Below are 20,286 nucleotides of genomic sequence, written 5' to 3'. Positions count from 1 at the left end.
ATGGTGCAGCCACTGTAGAAAACAGCATAGCGTCCCTCAAAACATCACCAATAGAATTCCCATGCAGTCCAGCCATTCTACTTCTGCGGATGCCCACAAGCACAAAGGCAGTGACTTGGAGAGACACTTGCACCCCTGGCTCACAGCAGCGCTGTGCACAACAGCTGAGGGTGGGAGCCACCCAAGCGCTCACAGACGGATGAGTGGACACACATGTGGTGTGCATATATCAAATATTATCCAGACTTTAAAAGGAAGGAACTTCTGACACATGCTACAACATGGGAGAATCTTGAGGACATTGTGCAAACGCAATAAGCTGTCACGACAGAACCAATACTGCATGACTCCACTCATGTGAGGTACCTGGAGCTGCCAAATTCATAGACACAGAAAGTAGAAGGTGGCTGCCAGGGCCTGGGGGCGTAGGGAATGGGAGTTATTGTTTACTGGGAACAGAGTTTCAGTTTTCCAAGATGAAAAATGTCTGGACATGGATGGCGGTGATGACAGCATGGTGGGTGTCCTTAATGTCACTGAACTGTACACCTAAGATGGTTAAGATGTTAAATTTTATGTTATATGTTTTTTACCACATTTTTTAAGCAAATTACCTCATTTCAATAACATATGTAATCAAATTTTAGATGAGACACACATAACAATTTTCATTATTTGATATTTTTGCTAGCCATATTATTAAAGAAAATTTATACTTCTTAACACTTTGAAATGAATGGCTGTCTTCCAAGCAATATTCACACTCCAGATCTCAAATTTAACAAGAGACAAAATTTCTTTTCCAATCTTAGATTTTCCAGTTTTTAATGTAGTAGAAAGCTCTGGTAGAACTTAGAGTCTCATAATTGATACTAAAAATAAAAAGTCTGGAAGCTGGAAAGTGCCTTGTGAGTTAAGGACTCTGCAGTGGTCCTGGCTCCAGTGCAGAACGTGTGTGGGACGCACAGTGAGGGAGGTGGGAAGGAAGGCCTTGGATGCCACTTCTAGAACTTGATGCCAAGGCGAGGCCACCACCAGAGCTGTGTGTTGGGAGGCCAGGTCTAGGCGGAGAGGATGGATTACAGAGTCAACACCCCTCAGGCCCAAGTAATACTCCATGATGTGAGTAAACCACATTTTTCTCTATGCATTTGTCAATTGGATATGGGTATTGTTTCAACTCTGGAGCTATTACGAATAATACTGTTTTGAACATTCCTGTACAAGCCTTTGTGTAAACATGTTTTCATATTCCTAGGAGTGGAATTGCTGGATCATATCATAATTCTATTTTTAATTTTTTGAAGAACCTCTATACTGTTTCTAAAGCAGGCTACCATGAGCCAGACAACTTCCCAATATGTAAAGAGCCTTCTGATGAGATCAGTGGTGATATTAATGTGTGATTTTGTGATATTGTTTAATGAAATCTGTCAACATTTGGAAGAACTGCATAACTCAGTGAACCAATATTTTCCAAATGACCAATGCATGATGTTACAAAACATCATGTGTATAAAAGAGCCATTCAAAGTGTCACATAGATCAATGGATTTTAATGTAATAGAGTATGAAATGTTCAGTTTCCATATTACAAGAAACCTTTAAAAAACTACCACTTGTTGAATTTTAGTGTAACATCAAGGAACAATGTCCACCATTATATGCCAATGCTAATAAAATACTCTTCCCTTTTCTAACTACATATCTATGAGAGGCTGGATTTTCTTCATATACTTGAACCAAAATAATGGATTGCACAAGCACAAATTAGAATCCAGCTATCTTCTATTAAGCCAGAAGTTAAAGAGGTATGCAAAATATATAATACCACTCGTCAGACTAATTTTTTTTCTATTGGGGAACATCATAAATGTTCATTAAACAAGTAAACATGAAGTGGGGTTTTATTGTCATTATAAATGAATGAATCAATCAATATATTTTAAACATTTCCATTTCAATTTCTAATACAGTAAAAATCAACAGATAGATTCCAAGTAAACAAAAGCTTGTTGGAGCACTCAATAATTTTTAAGAGTGCAAAGCAGTCCTGAGGCCAAGGAGTTCGAGGCTGGTGGTTTGATGCTCTTGTGTGCCAGTGTTTCTTCCAGGAATGAGGCTAAAGCCATGAAAAACATAAAGCTCCTGTCCTCCTGAAGTTCACAGTCTAGAAGAGGACCAGGAAATGAACACATTTACAACTTCAGGTAGCAAAAGGTGTTATGAAGAACACCATGGGATCAGGGGCTGCTTTAGAGAGGTGGTCTCTCTCTGGGGCAGTCTGCGTCCAGGGACCCGGAGGAAGAACCAGGCCAGACAAAGGGAAGAACTGGCACAAAAGGGAAGGAACTCCCGGAGTTCGAATGGCTCGGAGGTTGGAGAACTGGCAAAACTAGAGTTATAACCTCAGGTGAGGGAGGTGGCAGGTGGCTCTCATGGGACCTTGAAGGAGGATAGAAGGATGTGTGTCTAACTCTCAGTGTGCTGGAAACCACTGGTTTTGACCAAGGACAGGACAGTCAGATTCAAGGCTTACTCTGTTGTGCGGAAACAAGCAGACTGCAGGGACACCTGGGAGGTGGAGGACCAGTTAGGAGAATGTCCTGCCCTGGGATGGAGGAGAAAGGGGTGACAGCGGAGGACGGAGGAGAAGGGGGTTGGCGCAGTGCACGTGGAAGGCGCAACCAACAGGGTGTGGCTCTCCCAGAAAGGAAGGAATCACGACGCCTCCTAGGGGTTTGGGGAGCAGCTGGGCGAACTGGAAAACTGGGAAGGAGCACACTGGGGAGCCAGGGGCGCTGCGCAAATGCTCTCATTCTAACCTGTGCAGATAGAGTTGCTGGTTGGACCTCAGAGCGAAGGGGCTGGAGAGAAACGGACCGTTCTCCGCAGGGTGGTGGAAGTCAAGGCCAACCCCCTCTGAGTGGTGGGAAGTGGGGGTGAGGAGTAGGGTAGGTGGAGAAGGAGACCTCAGATGCACGTTTTCATCTTATTCTTGGCTGCCACAGCTTCGGCAGGCCCCAAATCCCAGAGGCCCCGAGGGCCGGGAACGCGGTGGGGGGGCGGCGCAGCCTCTCCTCCTCCTCCCCCGCAGAGCTGGGTCCCCCGGGCAGGGCGCGGCGGCGAAGAGACCCCCCTCTGAGGCGCAGTCGCCCGAGTGGGAAGCGCATCCGCCTCCCTTGCAGGCCCCCCCTGGTCCTAAATCCCGCGTCTCCTGCTCGTCCTTCCACTGTCGGGCCCTCAGTCATTCAGACTTTCCCCCCGCGCGTCTTCACGGAATGCACGCCTTCCTAAAAAATTCGGTTTTCAAAAAGAAGTCCAGACCCCTCGCTACAGATTCCTCCCCGGGCCACGGAGGACGAGAGGGGTCACCCAGCCGGCCGTAATCCCCCCTAACCTCTGCCCTCGCTCCCCTTCCCCGCCCCCACAGCCCCTCCCGTCCCCTCCCCCTTCCCTGAGGTGGGGCGCGGCGGGCAATGCTTAGGACGCAAGGGTGGCAGGGGAGAGGGTGTCCTTTCCGGGCAGACCCGCACGGCGGGCGCACCTTTTCGCGCCAGGTTTGCCCGGCGCCTCCTCCCTGGGGGACTCCGGGCCGCCGCGGCCCATCCCCTCTCCTCCCCCGGCCCCGGGTGGCCCCCAGAGACTCCCATTTTAAGAGCGGAGCTGGTGGGGGAGCTTTGACCGACACAGCTACTTAGGGAAGCAAGACCGGCCGGGCCGGGAGGCCGTGGAGACCCGCGCCCGGAAGTAACCGGATTAGGTCTCAGGATGTGATCGCCCCCAGGGTCCCGGGGGAGACGCCAAGGACGCGCGAGGGGAGGGCGCCGAGCTCAGAGTCACGATGGGGTTGGGAACGCCTTTGGGCTTTCGGGTGGGCTGGGGGAGGGGGAAATGCCATTTCAAACCGTGCCGCCCAGGGAGAGCCCACCCTTTCACTGGGTCTGGACAACCGGCTTTGAAGTTGCTGCCTTTACTGGGCCCCCTCCCCCTCCGCGGAAATGCGGAGTCCGGGCCGTGCCCCCTGCCTTGTCGCTAAGCACTATTGCAGCGGCTCATTGGACCACGTCGGTGGGGCCATCGCAGCCCTCTGATCTGTGAGCTGCGGAGAACTCAGCCGTTCATTCACAAATCCGCGCCGCGGGCTGTCCCTCGATGCACCCGATGCACCGGAGCCAAGTCCTGGGGCCCGGCGCGCTCCGGGTGCTGGGCGCTGGCGAGCACCCCTCCCCTCCCAGCGCCCCCCCTTACCGTCCCTCCCGCCGCTCCCTTAGCCTCTCGGCCGAGCCCAGGCCCTCCAAGGCAAGGATTTCGGGGATGGGAGAGCAAGCTTTCGCCTAGGAGGAAAAGTTCGCTAACCATCTAGTCCCGCCTCCTGGATCCCGGCTCTGCCTCCTGGGCCCTCGCTGTGGAACCAAAAGTCCCGACTGGGCCCAAGGACTCACTTCCCTAGAAGACAGGAGTACGGCCAGGGCGCGTGCACAGTGTGCTTCTCCGAGCTAGCGGATGCGAGTGTAGACACCTCCCCCCCAAGCCACAGACTTACTAGGTGATTCTGGGGCGTGGCTGGGCACATGGCAGGTCACTAGGAAGCACCCCTAAACCTGTGCTCGCCCGTGAATTCGCTGCTTATTCAGATGGCTCGGGGTGGGAGACAGGGAACTGATTTCCTCGGACTCTCGGAGGAAACCTGCTCTGGGGTCTCCTAGGGCTCCAGCCGGGGAGGCGTCCCCTCAACCTACCGATTGCTGCAGGGAGGTTGGCGGGGGAGTTTAGAAAGGGGGGCGGGAGAGAGGGGACTTGCCCCCAGCAAAGGCTGTTAATTCTGGAAGGAAGAGACTGGGTCACCCAAATGAGCCAAGGCCTGAACCACTAGCACCTCCACCCGCTCCCAGCAACGGCGTGGACCTGATTTTCCCCCAGCCCTGCCCTACACCGAAACAACTGCCCCTGCGGCCTCATGTTGGGCTGGGCGCGCCAGCCCTGATCTCCCAGACATCTGTGGGTCATTCCTGGGTGACCTGGGGAGCACAGGGCCCCCTCCAGCAGCACAGAGCAGCCAGGACGATCAAGCAGCCAGGGTGCTTAAGAATGTGCCTGCCCCCCTCCCAGGACCTGAGGAAGGCCTGGGCGCCAAGCTGCAAGCCCCTCTTCCCACCCCAGCCTGCCCACCCCCCTGCACCCAGCCAGCGAGCCTGAGAGCCCAGGTGCCTTGTTCCCCGGAGAGGGAGCTCTGCTCCTCACAGACTGGCGTTGCTGCTTTCTTTTTGCTCAGTTTTTGGTTTTCCAGTTGTTTCCACCGTGAAAAAGAGATTCTCACGTGGGTAGAAGAGCTCCAAGCCTGCATGAAGCCCTGTTTCATACCCTGGCAGATGCTCGCCACTTTGGGGATCTTGATCTGAAATCCACTCTGGACGCTGACTGCGGAGAATGCCTCGGGAGCCAGGTTTCCAACCGAAGAAGACTTGGTTCCACATCCTGTTTGCAAGCCCTAGCTTTCAGGGCTGCTTTGCACGAGGTGCAGCCAAACTAGTATCTGCAAACAAAACAGAAAACCCTAAATGTCGCCCAACGTGTGTCGTTTGGGGAACTTGCGCTTTGCCCTGAAAGCGCGGCTGCTGCGCCTTGGTACTAAACTTTCCAGTCCAGGCTGGCGGCGCTCAGAGCCTCCTCCCCGCCAGGCGCGACGCCCGACATCTGTAACCCAAGGGTTGTGCCACAGCGAAGTTAGACCTTGCAGTTAGAACTGAGAACTAAAAGCAGGCAGTTAATTAGAACAGCTCACATTTCTGGCTCCCGGTAGATGGGGAGGTGTAAATCCCGAGGAATTTAAGGGCATTAGCTACATACGTGGGAAATCCTTGCACATATCCCATTTCTTTCCCACAGCCTGTGTGAAGACTCCAAATGGTGTAGAGTTGCTGAACTTTGCCGTCATCACAGAGGCTGTTGTGTCTTAGGGGATTAACTGATGCGAGACATGCACAAAACCCTGAAACTCCGTAACATAAAATACAACACAAAGAGGCTTCCTGCAGAGAATTGGAATATTTCTTAGAGGGGTTGGGAAGAAGAAAGAGGAGTTTTTTGGAGGAGAAAGAGAATACTTCTATGATGTGCCTTAGCTTAAAAATACTGCTTTGCTAGGCTTTTTTTTTTTTTTTAATGGAGCTGGAAGTGCTGGGGTGAGAGGAAAAAGGGACATGAGTGCTAGGAGGGAGAGGGGGAGTCCTCCCAGACAGGAGTGAGACAGGACAGCTGCCTGGATGGGTAGATTGGACCTTGACAAATGCTGAAGGCAGGTGCCCATGATTCGGGTTTGACACCAGTGCCCTTCCGAGTGTGAGTCCACGAAGGTCATGACTGAGCCTTTGTGCTTGTAAAAGGTCGCCATGCTTCACATGGGTGTCTGTACTTAACATAGGAACTGACTGCATCCAGGGACCCCCCCCAACACACCATACGCACAAGGATGCACATCAGTTAAAGATACTCACGCTAAGGAAATGACTAACTTTGTTGAACTCAGAGGAATTGATCAATAATTTAACCAAGTAGAGGGAATGTTTGAATTTAATTCACAATGTAGTCACCCTTTTATATAAAACGGCATCTTTATATATTTCTATTTGATAAAAGGGAAAAGAAATAAATTCCATGACTTTAACAACATACATTTAAAACATCTATCTCTCCTCAATTAACCAGGATATAACTCTAATTCAGTTCCCCTAGTTAAGCACTGTTCAGTGTCTGTGGTATTTGGGAATGGGGGTGATTGTTAAGGTATTTTCTTCCTTACATTAAACCTAGACTACTGCGTTGTCATCTAACTAGCTGTAGGGAGTTCAGCTGGATGGGATCCAGGTGGTTGGAGTTAAACCTGTACTGTACTTGCCTAAAATTCTACAAATCTCTAGCCACTCAAATCATATTTCCAAAAATGCTGGGAAGTCCGTGTGTAGAGTTTATGCTGCACTAGCCTCTCTGCTTACCTGTGGCCTTCAGGGACAGAAAGAGAAGAAAAGAAACTTCATGCTCTGTGAGGTGAAGCCGGGTTTCAGAGTTCTTTTTTAATATCTTGTTTTCTTTTCAAAGGTCAAAAGGAAGACACAAAAGGATTGATACTAGAATTTCTTCCATCTGAAAATAATTGTAAGATTAGAGCGGGTGGCTAATTTTTTTCAAAGCTCATTATCTTTTTACAGTATATGTTTTTCCTTTCTGTTTTGGTGTGCTTAGCCCGCTCAAGCAATGGGTGCCACTCCTCAATTCCTTTACCACACTAATTTTACTTACTTGACTCTAGATTATTTGGAATGCACCACTTTCTTCTGGGTTGCTGTAGTTTTGAAGGGACATTTTCATTACAGTCCAGACATTAGGATGTGGAACACAATTTGTACTCCCAACCATGACTCGGAACAACAGCTCCAGGAAAAATCCAACCAGACCCCAAGACCAGACCCCAGAATGCAGGTCTGTTTGGAGAAGATGCAGGCTCCACTTTGAGTGGAAGTGGGCCCAACTTCCATAGGGGTCCAAGTTTTATGGGATTAAGAACAGCAGTACAGCAGGCTGAGAGCAGAAAAGGGGGCCTCGGAGGCAAGTGATTCCCGGAAAAGTCAGGTCATGCAGAGCGGGAGTCCTCTGGCCCTGGAGAGCCGCCAAGGGAGGGCCGGGCTCCGCCGAGGATTTCGTTTGTGTGGGGGGTTTACCGGCCAACTAAGGCCATCCTTCAGAGTCTCTGCGGATGCGTCTGTTTCCACGAGAAACGAGGTTAGGGACAGTTTCGGCACCCTCAGTCTCCAGCTCTGGATATCTGCCCACCCAGCCGCAGTCCCCGAGCACTGGGGCTAAGCACTGAGCCAGGACAGGAGAGCGGTCCTCAGCGGGGGGCCTCACCCACTCGGCTCCCCAACACGCAGGGTGCTTGGGCTCAGCACAGGTGTTCCTGCAGCGCTCGAGCAGAGCCGACCCGAAACCCGCTGCCGCCTCCCGCCGCCCTCCGCCCTGCGCAGCCGGGCCTCCGCCGGCGCCAGCCACCGACCAAGCTCTGCCCCTCGCGACTGCGGCGCCCCTGGCGGGCCTGGGGCGGGACGGGCGAAGGGCCAGGCGCGCGATGGCGTGTGCGTCCCCAGTCCCCACGACGCTTCCAGGCTCGCCACTGCTGCGGTTAACCCCTTCCTTCCTGGGATTACTCGGGCGTGGCCCTAACCCAGCCCCCAGCTCCCAGCCACCGAGTTCACCCGCTGGGTCTGAGGGCCTGTCCTCCGTAGCTCTGAGATGAGCACAGACGCGCCCTCCGTGCCCGCTGTCCCCGCCCGCCCCATCTCCTACTCCCTGCGCCCCTTCACTCCGGCCTTTGTCTGCGGGCCGGGTCGGTCGCGGCTCTCCGCCCAGCGAGAGGCGTCTCTCCCTCGGCCCCAGTTACTCGCCGGCGCCCAAGGCCTGGCCTTGCGCAGCTGGCCCGGCTGGACTTTCCGGGGCGGAAATTTCGCCTTCAGCAATTGTTGGACATCGCTACCCCCACCCCCGAGTGACAGGGCCCCCAGCGAGCGAACAGCTCTCTTTGAGTTCGTTTTTCCGATTGTCCCCACGACAACCTAGAGAAGCGAGGTCAGTGAGGGGACAGCGAGCGGCCGGAAAAGTCACCTTCCTCCGGCCTCGTTTTAAGAACACGCAGGAGGTCGAATCCGTGGCCGGGCGCCCAGCGTCTGCGGGAGGCTCGGCCGCGCGTGTGTGCAATGCCAGCGTCAACGTGGTTGAGCCACCGAGCCTGGGCGCCGCGACCCCCGCACCCTCTCCGGGCCTCTTTGTACATCCTCGGGAACATGCAGGCCGTTCTCTGCAAGCGGGCGAGGGCGGCCGACCTCCGTCCCCCCGGGGGTGGAAGGGGAGCGTGTTCCCCGCCCGAGTCCCACTTTACGTTCGGGGAGAAACAAATGTCAGGTGACGGGGTCGTCTGATCGCTCACCGAAAACCTCCCCCGAGGGCAGCGGCAGCGGCAGCGGCGGCCGTGCGGGTGGAGAAGGCGCCGCGGCTGGCACCTCCGCCTCACCGACCGCCAGCACTGGAGCCCCGCGTCCCGAGAAAACACGGCCCCGCAGGCCGGGCTGGGCCTCAGGCACGTTCCAGAGGCTTCCTGAAGCAGCTCGTGGAGCTGTGTTTGTAAAACAGGATTCCCCGGCCCCTGAGCAATCCCACATTCTCCGGCTCCCCCCAACCTCCCCCACCTTCCTCCCTGGCCCTTTGGATCGTACCCACTCTCGACTCTATCCAGGAGTTTTTTCCTGCTCGGTCCACTTTTGATGACCTGGTACCCTCAAATTACCCCTTCCTCATTCCTTTCTCTCACCCCTTTCCTCCCTCCACCTCCCCTCTCCAGGTGAGTAGCCCAAGAATTCCCTCCTTCCTCAAACACACCCGACCCTGCAGCCTGAAGACCCTGTGTGGGAAGGTCTCTGTCCACAAATGGCGAGGTGGAAGTAACACGTCGCTGCTCAGAGTTTACGTTGCAGCCACGAATTTGGGTCCGGGTTGCAGAAAAGATCACAGCTGAAGTCTAGTACCTGAGGCTCATTTAACACTAGGGTGGGTAGTCAGAGGCAAAAGTTCCTAACAAAGTTAGAAAATACTTCTCAGGAGATGGTCTAACCGGATTTTCATGGGAGAGGTGGGGAAGTTAACCTAGTATGGTTTTGCAGGAAGCAAAACATCTCTGGGTAGGCCCTCCACCCATATCAGTTCAGGAGACCCCAAATAATTGGACTACTCAATCCCTGCCTGGTGACGATTTAGAGTCCCCAAAGTTGCAGGAAATTTCCCCCAAACCCTAAGTATGTGCCAATAGGATTTCCCACACACTCTCACCAACTCCATTTTCCTAAAGGCAGGTAAACTATAGGGTTCATTTTTTGAGACAGAGGGAGGACCCCTGGCAGGTATGTGCCTGGCTAGAAAATTGGACGAGGACGAGAGACGGGAGTCACCCGAGTGAGAAGTGGCTTCCCCACCTTGCCTGAGACGCACAGGGGACAGATGACACTCCCTGTCAGCCTAGAGCCTGCCACCCAGGCCACCTGCCTGCCCCCACCTGCCACCTTTAGTGGCTAGATGATGTGGCCCTGCACTTCCTTCCACCTCCCCCCACTCCAGGCCATCCTCCTCCTCTAAGGTTTATTTCCCTTGTGAGTGCTCTGGTCACTACTATTGCTTCTTGTCCCACCCAGCCAGCACTCTGAAGCCTGCTGCGTGTGGGCAGATTTGGTTCAGGGCAAGTGCAGGACCTGGGTCCAGATGTGAGCGCTGGGCAGCGGCTCCCCACAGGCTCAGCTCCTCTGGGCACCTGGGCCACTGGCACCCTGCAGGTGCCCAGGGGGCCAGGCTTGGGTCTCCCTTGCTGCTCCTCCCCACCATCTATCCACCAGGGTACTGTTGTCTGAAGGCTCCCGCATCCTTGGAGCTGTCCTTTTGGACTTTTCTTGGAGTTCACAAATTTCCATAAAAATGCATTTTAAATGATGGACAGGAGAGCCTGGCAAAACTACTGTGTTTGGTGGGGACACACAGGAAGGAGGCTGAGGGAGGAGGGGAGAGAAGAGGAAACAGAAGTTGCAGTTGGACATTCTGACAGCAGCTGGGAAGAAAGTTGTTAGAAGGGGTAAAGAAAAGAGAGGAAGGGAGAAACAAATTGGGGCCCCACCCTGCCGACGGACTCCTAATTCTTTCAAAGTGGCCCTGCTCTTCTGTGACACTAATTTAAGGGATTTTGAGACAAAGAAAATGAGGTGAAGGGCCTGGCAGCTCCTCAATTAGGGTAGACAAGTGGGTGGGGGGAGTAGGGCCCGGTTGGGGGAGCGTTTTCTCTCCGATGGTTTCGAGGGGCTGAAGGGTCAGCCCCTTTTCTCTGCAAAAAAGGGAGATTCGGTAATAGGCCCCTAGGTTCCTTTACTTCTCCCTCGGCAAACGCAGCCTCCAGCTGCACCCCGAGCTGAGCTCCTGCGAAGCTGTTCCTGTTTCCGCAGGATCAGTGCCAGGGTGGGAAGCTCCGGTGTGCACGCGCCTCCCCGCACACGCACACGCACACGCGCACACTTACACCAAGTGTCTGCAGGGGAGTGTCCTGCGCGCCGGCTCTGCGTGTAAGACAGGAAGCTGCTGGGTTACCAAAGTCAAATGTGAGTGACAATATTCCTGTCCATCGGCAAGGAAAGCGGATTACAAAAGTCCCTTTGTATCTCAGCAGCTCATTTAATATTATTTATGCATTTTGTGCAAGGAATTGTGGGATTTCTCCCCACGGTAAACAATATGGAAATGTTAAAAATAGAGATCCACCGGTGCGTGTCCACATACGAACACCAGGGTGACCCGATGCGGAGGCCGCGGGTTCCTACGATCCCTGAACCGAGAAGCGACAGGGAAAGCGCTAGCGAGCTCAGGAAACGTGGTCGGGGTCTCGCAGGGTTGGGGGCTCCCGTACCAAGAGCTGGAGGACACGGCCGCTTTAAGAAGGGGAGGGGAGGCGGTGGCGAGGGAGGGGCGGCGGGCGGCTCCTGTCACCCAGCGGCCGCCAGCGCATCACGTGGACGCGAGGCGCGGCGGCCATTGGCCCGAGGCACGTGTCCAGGAGACCGGCCTGCGACGTCACTCGAGGGGGCTCTGTTAAAAATAAGAACAAAAATCCAGAGTGAAAGTGTCTCAGGTTGCGCTAAGTGGCCTGGAAATTTCCCGAGCCCGCGCGGAGGCCGAGGCGGCGAGGGCGCGCGGACGGCGAGGGAGCGCCGGCGGCCCAGCCCGGCCCGGCCCGGCCCTCGCCTCCCGTCCCTCACCCATGCGACTCGAGCCGCGGAGCTCCGCGGGGCTCGGCGGGGGCGCGGCCGCACGCCGGTGGGGCGCCCCGGCCCGCAGCGGGGCGGCGGCCGCTCGGAGGGGGCCTCCATGTGCGTGTTGGCGGCAGCGGGCGCGCTGACCGCTCGCGCCCCGCACCCTCGAGGGCCGGCTGGGGCGCGCGGGCGGGGACGGCCGGGCGGCGGCGGCCGGAGCCGGCCCGGGCGCGCTTGAGCTCGAGGAGCGCTCTGCCTGCATGCGCGCAGCTCTCGCCCCGGGCGGCCGAGGCGGCGGCGCCGGAGCTGGAGGCGGCCGGACGCGGAGAGGAGCGCGGAGGCCGGGAGGCGCCCTGGGTCCCTGCTGGACCGTTGTGACTGTCTAGCTCCCGGCTGCGCTGCAAACACGAGGACCTGACTCTTTTGAATCTCCCGGCGTCCGCGCGAGAGGGGCAACTCTTGGGATTTTTTTTAACACAACTCGTGGATTCGAACGTGGCTCCACTCCGACCGCGGCGAGCGACTTGTAGGACTCCAGCCCTGGCCGCGGCCGCCGCGCACGTCCTCGGAAGACTCGGTGGGGTTCGAGCGCGGGGATCTCCGCGTGCGCCGCGGCTGGGCAGAAAGCTGGTTTGGAGGGGGATACCCGGAGAACCAATTTGGGATTTGCTCTGAACAGCATGGAGGAGAATGACCCCAAGCCCAGCGAAGCCGCGGCGGTGGAGGGACAGCGGCAGCCTGAATCCAGCCCCAGTGGCGGCGGCTCAGGCGCCGGCGGCGGCAGCCCCGGCGACGCGGACACAGGGCGCCGGCGGGCTCTGATGCTGCCCGCGGTCCTGCAGGCGCCAGGCAACCACCAGCACCCGCACCGCATCACTAACTTCTTCATCGACAACATCCTGCGGCCCGAGTTTGGCCGGCGAAAGGACGCGGGGACGTGCTGTGCGGGCGTGGGAGGAGGAAGAGGAGGCGGCGAGGGCGGCGCGAGCAGTGCCGAGGGAGGTGGCGGCGCGGGCGGCGCCGAGCAGCAGCTCTTGGGGTCGGGCGCCCGGGAACCCCGGCAGAACCCACCCTGTGCGCCCGGCGCGGGCGTGCAGCTTCCCGCGGGTGGCAGCGACTCTTCGGGCGACGGGGAAGGCGGGTCCAAGGCGCTCTCGCTGCACGGTGGCGCCAAGAAAGGCAGCGACCCCGGAGGCCCCCTGGACGGGGCGCTCAAGGCCCGCGGCTTGGGCGGCGGCGACCTGTCGGTGAGCTCGGACTCGGACAGCTCGCAGGCCAGCGCCAACCTGGGCGCGCAGCCCATGCTCTGGCCGGCCTGGGTGTACTGTACGCGCTACTCGGACCGGCCTTCTTCAGGTGAGCCCGTGGGGACCATGCGTCCCGGCTTGCCGGGGGGAGGCCCGCGGAGCTGGGGGGACCGCTGTGACGCGGGAACTTACTGGGAGGAAGAAGACAACACAACCCCCCCCCCCCACACACACACAAAGACTCATACGACATTGGACATTGTGTACAGCCGGCGCTGGTCCGGGCAGCGGCAGGAGTCGAGGGGCAGGATGGATTCACTGGGGAGTACAGACTTCCTTAGGACAGCAGAAGGGACAAGGCCTCCCTTCTCTCTCTCTCTCTCTCTCTCTCTCTCTCTCTCTCTCTCTCTCTCTCTCTCTCGCTCTCTCTCGCTCTCTCTCTCTCCCGTTTGCTGCCCCTTAGCCCGCCTCACCCCGACTGCAGTTTATTTGGTGGGAACGGGGCTGGCTGGAAGACAGGCCGAGAAGCCAATCTCTCCACCCCGTCCCCCCATCTTTCAACTCAAACCAGGCCGGGACCCACAGCCGGCCCACCCTGAGACCCCAGACTCCTGCTATGATCCAGTCTTCCCAGAGGTAGTGGGGAAGAAAGGGCCAAGGGCCATCGCTGCTCCTCCTTCTGCCCCTACGGCCTGGGCTGACCGGAGGCGCAGGGAGGCTCAAGGGAAAAGGCGAAACAGGCGCCCTTTCCCCTTGAGGGACTTTATTCGCCGGCCGCCGCGAAGCTCAGCACCTTCCTGCGAGCCGCTGGGACCAGAGAGGCCGCCCCGCCAGGCACCTGCGGTCCCCTCGAACAGAAAGGACCTTCTGGAGAGGAGTTCTGGGGGCTAGGGAGAGGAAAGGAGCCGGTTTCAGAGGGGTGTGCAGTAGTGGGTGTATTATTTCCTAGGTCTGGGATTTTAAAAAGCTAAGTTCATGTCTTTGTAGAAATCGTCAACGGCATTAGTTTCGGGTCTGCAGGAACCGCCATTAGGAGTGGGCTGCGTTTGTCCTGAGCTGACAGAGGACCCCCTTCTCCCCAACCCTCAACTGTTTTGCGGGGGTCGTTTACCCAGATCACTGCAGGACTGGCCACCCCTCGGCCGCCTTCCTGCAGAAAAGTGTGTGCATGTTTCTCATGAAATTCCGATTTCTCCAGTTAGATCTGAAATTTGCTCCATTGTTCTCATCTCCCTCCTTTGTTAATATTTAATTAACATATAGGCTCACAATGCCTCGGCCTGGGCTTTGTGCAGCGCCGCGCCAGCCCCAGCCGGCCAGGCCCCAGCCCAAGAGCCGGCAGCCCTGCCGGCCCAGTAGCGGTCTTCCCGGGCTTAAAAATAGCCCCGGAGGTAACGCTGACGGTTGTGTTCCTGGACGCTCAAGAAAGAAGGGGCGGAGAGAGTTTCCGTGCAGAGGTAGAGGTTTGATTCCGTTCCCAAGACTCTTGTTTGCCTTTTGAAAAGGAACAAAAAATTATTTTAGGGATATTTCTTTCTGAGAAACGGTGTCTTTTTGAGCCTGATTTGTGTGTGCACTGACTGGAGCCCCAAGAACAGGCGCCTGGGAGGAGAAAGGGGGTGGGGAGGAGCCGGCTCCGGACCGGACCGGGAGGCTGCAGCCGTCCCGGCAGGTGTGGGCCTCTCCCCCGCCAACACCTCCTTGTCCTCTGCGGTCTGGCCGGCCCGATCCACGCCGCCACACCGAAGCGGGCCCACCACGGGCACGGCCCGGCCGGCGTGAGCCCGGCAGTGACTGTTTGCGCGTGGGGGTGAGTGTGCGCGTGAGTGTGCTTTTGAAACAAAAAGGCGGGGAGCGTGAGCCCAACCGCCCTTGGCGCCCCTCTCCTGTGCCCGCAGCCCCCTTCCGGGTTGGCTTCCCTGAAAGCACAGCGCTGGGGCTGCCCCCCCCACCCTCCCGGCCGGCTGGGGTGCAGCCCTCACCATCTCCCAGCCATCTCCCACTCCCCTGGGGCTGGAGCCAGGGGTTCTGCCTTCTCTGGGGCCTCCGATGAAGTCGGGGCCGGGTGCTACACCTCACAGGTGAAAAAAACCGGACCCAAGGCCACCACTCCCCACCAGCGGTGCCGCTGCCCCTTCCTTCGCAGGGGACAGCGGGAAGAAACCCGCCTGATCCCCTTCCTCCGCCCTCGGTGCTCTGCCCTTTTCCCAGGCTCCTAGGGTCCCAGGTCCTAGCAGCCTTATCATGGTCGTGCCCAACACGGGTGGCTCCATGGGGAGAGGCTGGGGTGTGGATCCCTTGTGGGGAGGTCGGAAGTATGGACCTGCCCAAGGTCAGCTGGGCCACCCTGCTGCCTCCAGGGAGGCAGCCCCAGGTCTGGGAGTGAGGGGGGCAGGTCACCACTGTCAACACCCTTGCAGAGCCAGGCCCTCTTCCCTGGACAGGGAGACCGGGGGGCTTCCAGTGGGGGAAGAAGGAGCTGCAGTGGCTCCGTGCTCCTTCCCTGCCCTGGAAGGAAGTACGTGCTCCATCCCATCCTTAAAGAAAACAATGAACTGGGGCCCACAGAACCAGTGGTGGGAGTCAGAAGGGGACTAGGGTGGAGGCAGATGCTCTGGGCCCCTCCTGTGCTTGGGGCGCCTGCCCATGGCTCCCACAGCCCTTGGCACCCTGTGGGCTGTCCCATGTGGGGTTCCCATCACAGCCTCCAGGGTTCCTGCTTCTGACTGCCCTGCCCCCTCCCCCAATCTTCTCTCCCAGCACCTACCCCATCTTTATTCCCTGACGAGGCCTCAGAAAGGGCTAGAAAAGAACGGGCCAGAAAGTCTTGGGTTTTTGCTTTCATCCAGGGTTTTACTTTTACCTGGAATCCCTTCATTTGTGAGAGACCTTCCCTCCAAGCCTGCTTCTTTGCCCCATTCCTACCCTGTGCCCAGGCTTCCCTGGCCCAGAGCGTGCATGTCAGTGGGAGCCCACACCCCGTGCTTGGGGCCATCCCCACTTCCCACCGGTTCAGCCTTGGGTGTCCTTGGGACAGTAACCTCCCCCTCGGAGTCCCTGCTTCCTTCCAGAGCCTGTTGGGTGACTCACCTCTGGGTGAGGGGATGGGCCTCTCAGCCATGGTGACCTGAGCACTCTCTGTCCACCGTGTCCCTCAGGTCCCAGGTCTCGCAAACCAAAGAAGAAGAACCCGAACAAAGAGGACAAGCGGCCTCGCACAGCCTTCACCGCGGAGCAGCTGCAGAGGCTCAAGGCCGAGTTCCAGACCAACAGGTACCTGACGGAGCAGCGGCGCCAGAGCCTGGCGCAGGAGCTCAGCCTCAACGAGTCGCAGATCAAGATCTGGTTCCAGAACAAGCGCGCCAAGATCAAGAAGGCCACGGGCAACAAGAACACGCTGGCCGTGCACCTCATGGCGCAGGGCCTGTACAACCACTCCACCACCGCCAAGGAGGGCAAGTCGGACAGCGAGTAGGGCAGCGGGTGGGTGCCGAGTCCGGTCTCAGCCGCGCTGAACAATGCAATAATTTAAAATCACACTAAAGGGCCAGTGTATAAAGATGATACCAGCATTAATAGTGAAAATATCGTGTATTAGCTATGGTTCTGCAATATTCTATGTATATATAATTTACAGGTGGTATAAAATCCAAAAATCTGACTATAAAATATTTTTTGAGTTTTTTGTGTTTATAAGATTATGCTAATTTTATGATTTTTCTTTTTTTCAAAGTGGGCTGCTTAGGGTTTCATCTTTTTTAATCCCTTAAGCGCCATTATAGGACATCGGACACTTTTTTTTATTATTTCAAAAGAAAAAAATTAAAACAACTTGCTGAAGTCCAAAGATTTTTATTGCTGCATTTCACACGACTGTGAACCGAATAAATAGCTCCTATTTGGTCTATGAGTTCTGCCACTTTGTTTGTGTTGGCCTGGTGAGGACAGCAGGAGCCCCCCACCCCCCAGACTCGGCCAGCCTGGGTGCCCCAGAGCATGGGCCCGCGACGTCCAGGCCTTCGGGAGCGTGGGGGACCTGGCGGGGAGAGGGGACCCCCAGGGTCCTTGGACCAGTTCCGGGCTGGGCCGTAGGAAGACCTGGGCCTGCCCGGGAAGCCGACCCCACGCTCGCCCGGCCGGGCTGCGACCTCGCCCTGCTTACTCCCATCGCCCTGCTGTCGCCTTGCTTCCTCCTCCTCCTCCTCCTCCCCCTCCTCCTCGCCGAGGCCGGCCCGCGCTTGCGTGCGTGCGTCCGCCTGTCCGCGTCGGTGTCTCTGTCCCCAGTCCAGCCTGAGCCGCCCGCGCCACCCTCCCGCCCCCGGCACTGCCTCTGCACGCTGCACGCGGCTGGGCTAGAGCTCGGGGCCCAGGGGCCGGGGCTTGTGGCCTGCAGCCGCCAGCAGCGGAGCGACCCTCCTCTCCCTGGCCTGGCCCGGAATTTCCCGCTGCTCCCTCAGCCACCCCGGGCGCCAGCCAGGGCCCCCGAGTGGGACCAAGTTCTGCCGCCTCTGGGCGGGCAGAGGGCTCCTGCCGTCGTCTGACTTTCCTTTTCTTTTTCTTCCCTATTTTTCCTTTTTCTTTTCTTTTCTTTTTTTTTTTTAATTTTTTTGGAGTGGCCGCTTCTGCTATAGAGAGCATTCTTCCAAGCTTAATATCTTTATGTGTGTGTGTGCATATGTACGTATGCGTGCATACGCAGGCACACACGATCGGGCGTGTATGGGTCCACAGCTCTGGAACACGTGGCTACCTTGACTTTCAAAGGAACTCAGAATCCTCCAGAATCTAAAGGAAGGAAGAAAATGTGTAAATACTCATTTCTTATCACTTTTTGTCTTTTCTTGTTTTTTTAAATATACATTTTATTTTTTGAAGGTGTGGTACAGTGTAAATTAAATATATTCAATATATTCCCCACCAAGTACATATATAAAAAAACAAACACATTATCTATATATAACTCCCCACTGTCTTCTGTTTAGTGTACAGGAAGGACGTGTCCAAATGTCCATCTGTGGCCAGGGCAGCCCCGGGGGGTGCCCACGGCCGAGCTGGGAGTCAAGGCTGTCTCCCTGAGGACTGAGGGTGAACTTCTCTCTTTGCCTTAAACCTCTTCATTTCACTGCGATAGTAGTTTTACTTTGTACATACTAGTATAAACATTTTTAAAAAGGAAACTATAAAAACTAAAGTTGTAATTTAAAAGTCTGTGAATAACCATCTGCTGCTTAGGAAACTCAATGAAATGACATGCCTTTTTAGCAGGAAGAAAAGTTGGTTTTTTGTTTATAAAACGTGCATTTTACAGTTCCAATATCAAATATTTATCTTATGAGAAATGAATGAATGTTCCTATTTACAACTGTGGTTATCAAAATTGTGAACATTTCCCCACCCCTGCATTTTTGTGTGTTTAAATTCTTGAAAGTTACATTAAATAAAAAACAAAACCACCTCTTTATTATAAAATATTGGAAGTCTAAGGTGGAATGACTAGTTTTCCTAAGCGTGTTTCTGAGTCCAGCGGAACCTCCCCCGGGGACGCACCTTCCCCACGCCCAGGTGCTGGCGGCCTTTGCCCTGTGTGGGACCAGGTGCCAGTACCTGCCTTTGCAGCAAGAGGCAGATTGGTATTATTATTTTGTAAAGACAATTTGGATATCTCGCATGTGAGCACGGACCAACTAAAATAATTTAAGTCCATATATTTTTTTTACCAGAAGGAAGTGTCCAAAAATATAGTGCTATTCCATTGACTAAATTTTTTTAAACTTGCAAAGTTCAACAGGTCTCACTCCCTCTCGCCGCTCACTGGCTCTGCTCATGCGCGCTGGGCCGCCGCGCTTTCTAACTTGGGGAAGAACTTCGTACTCCTCGCGCGACAAAGAGGCTCTCCTTTTTAAAGTGGCGTTTTTATTTACCTTTTGTTGTTTTTAACGCCCAGCACCCCCCCCCCGCCCCGCCAAGGGCCTTGTAAAAAGTCTTCGGCAGGATTGTGGGTGGGGGAAGGGCTTCTCCTGCTGACCGAGCCTCCCGAGCCCCCTGGGCTGGGAGTTGTTGGGGTCTTTGAGAGCGTCAGCCCACGTGGTCAATTGCTGCATTTCCAAACTTTTTTGGCCTGTAAGAAAAGTTTCTCTTCTCCCAGGAAAAGAAACTCAGAGACTGGCGAGGATCATCTGTTGCCAGAGGCGACCTTTTAGGCATTTTCTGTTTGACACCGGCCGCTAGGCCGCTGGGCTGCTCCGGGGATGGGCAGACACGGGGGGCGGGGGCAGGGGGGGAGAGAAAGAAGAAGAAAAAGAAGGAGACAGGAGAGGAAGGGGGAGAAAGAAAGAGAGCGAGTGGGAGAGACAGAGAGAGGAGAGAGAGAGAGGAGAGGAGAGCGTGCGCGCTGGCGTCTCACCGCCCGGCTCCGCGGCCCTCACTGGTCCCAGCAGTATCGAGCGGATCGCTGGTGGGGAGACCACGCCTTCCCCTCGACTTCTGAACAGTTCCGAGGGTGCATAGATTAAAAACAAAACAAAAAAATATTAGCACAACTTACATTACCGTATTGGCCATTCCCTTATTTGAATAAAAAAGATAATAGCAACATCAATCACTTTTTAATATGTTTTGAAATAACACTGAAAAGGGACAATGTACAGCTTTGTAGGGTAATGAGTTCCCCATCCCCAGGGGCATTCAAGCAGACACTACACTTCCAGTGGCATGGAGAATGTTTTCTTTTTTGTCTCTAGTAGGGGATTGAACTGGATGAGCCCTCAGACCCTTGAAACACTGAGATCCTTTCTCCTTCTCTATTATTATTTTTTGCTCCTATGTTTGTTACATTTTAAAATTCAACAGAATGTAATCGAAACTCCTAACTCATGGATAGCCACTGCTGCACTAGCCAGAGGTGCGTGGAGACCAGAGTCAGGCCTTCAGGGAAGGTGATGCTCCCCGTCGGAAGTCCTGGGGCCAGCTTGGTTCCACCCAGGTCCCCCGGCTCTGCGTGCCTCGGATTTGGACACGGCCTGCAGGTACCAAAGGTTGGTGGAGCCCTGGCTAGACTGTCTCCCACAGGAGGTGGGTTTCCTAAGTGTGCATAAGAGGAAAGCTCCTTTTATGAAGAAAGTCCTCGCTCCTTGGAGCTGGGAGATGAACGACCCCAGCCCCCTCAGTTCTGGCTGTGTCCCCACAGAGTTCAGGCAGAGCTGAGAACACAA

General features: G+C 55.6%; 1 protein-coding gene and 1 long non-coding RNA gene across 2 annotated transcripts; one reads left to right on the top strand and one right to left on the bottom strand.

Moving 5' to 3' along the window:
- Window positions 1-1,889: 1,889 nt before the first annotated feature.
- LOC123647283 lies at window positions 1,890-11,233 on the bottom strand. Its single transcript, XR_006738183.1, has 3 exons — window positions 11,102-11,233; window positions 5,365-5,536; window positions 1,890-2,170 (listed from the first exon to the last, which is right to left on the bottom strand). It is a non-coding gene; the product is annotated as an uncharacterized LOC123647283 (long non-coding RNA).
- Window positions 11,234-12,255: 1,022 nt separating this feature from the next.
- Window positions 12,256-17,116, top strand: EN2 (engrailed homeobox 2). The gene is made up of 2 exons (XM_045564616.1): window positions 12,256-13,184; window positions 16,234-17,116. The coding sequence occupies exons 1-2, from the start codon at window positions 12,509-12,511 to the stop codon at window positions 16,548-16,550; spliced, it is 993 nt and encodes a 330-aa protein (XP_045420572.1). The 5' UTR covers window positions 12,256-12,508; the 3' UTR covers window positions 16,551-17,116.
- The last annotated feature ends 3,170 nt before the right edge of the window (window positions 17,117-20,286 follow it).

This window comes from Lemur catta, chromosome 11 (assembly GCF_020740605.2).
Source record: "Lemur catta isolate mLemCat1 chromosome 11, mLemCat1.pri, whole genome shotgun sequence".
NCBI lineage: Eukaryota > Metazoa > Chordata > Mammalia > Primates > Lemuridae > Lemur > Lemur catta.
This window is presented reverse-complemented; position numbering and strand designations above follow the sequence as displayed.

Coding starts and splice junctions, on each gene's coding strand:
- EN2 (XM_045564616.1), top strand. CDS start 12,509: ATGGAGGAGAATGACCCCAAGCCCAGCGAAGCCGCGGCGGTGGAGGGA. Junction 13,185..16,233: donor CTCGGACCGGCCTTCTTCAG/GTGAGCCCGTGG, acceptor CGTGTCCCTCAG/GTCCCAGGTCTCGCAAACCA.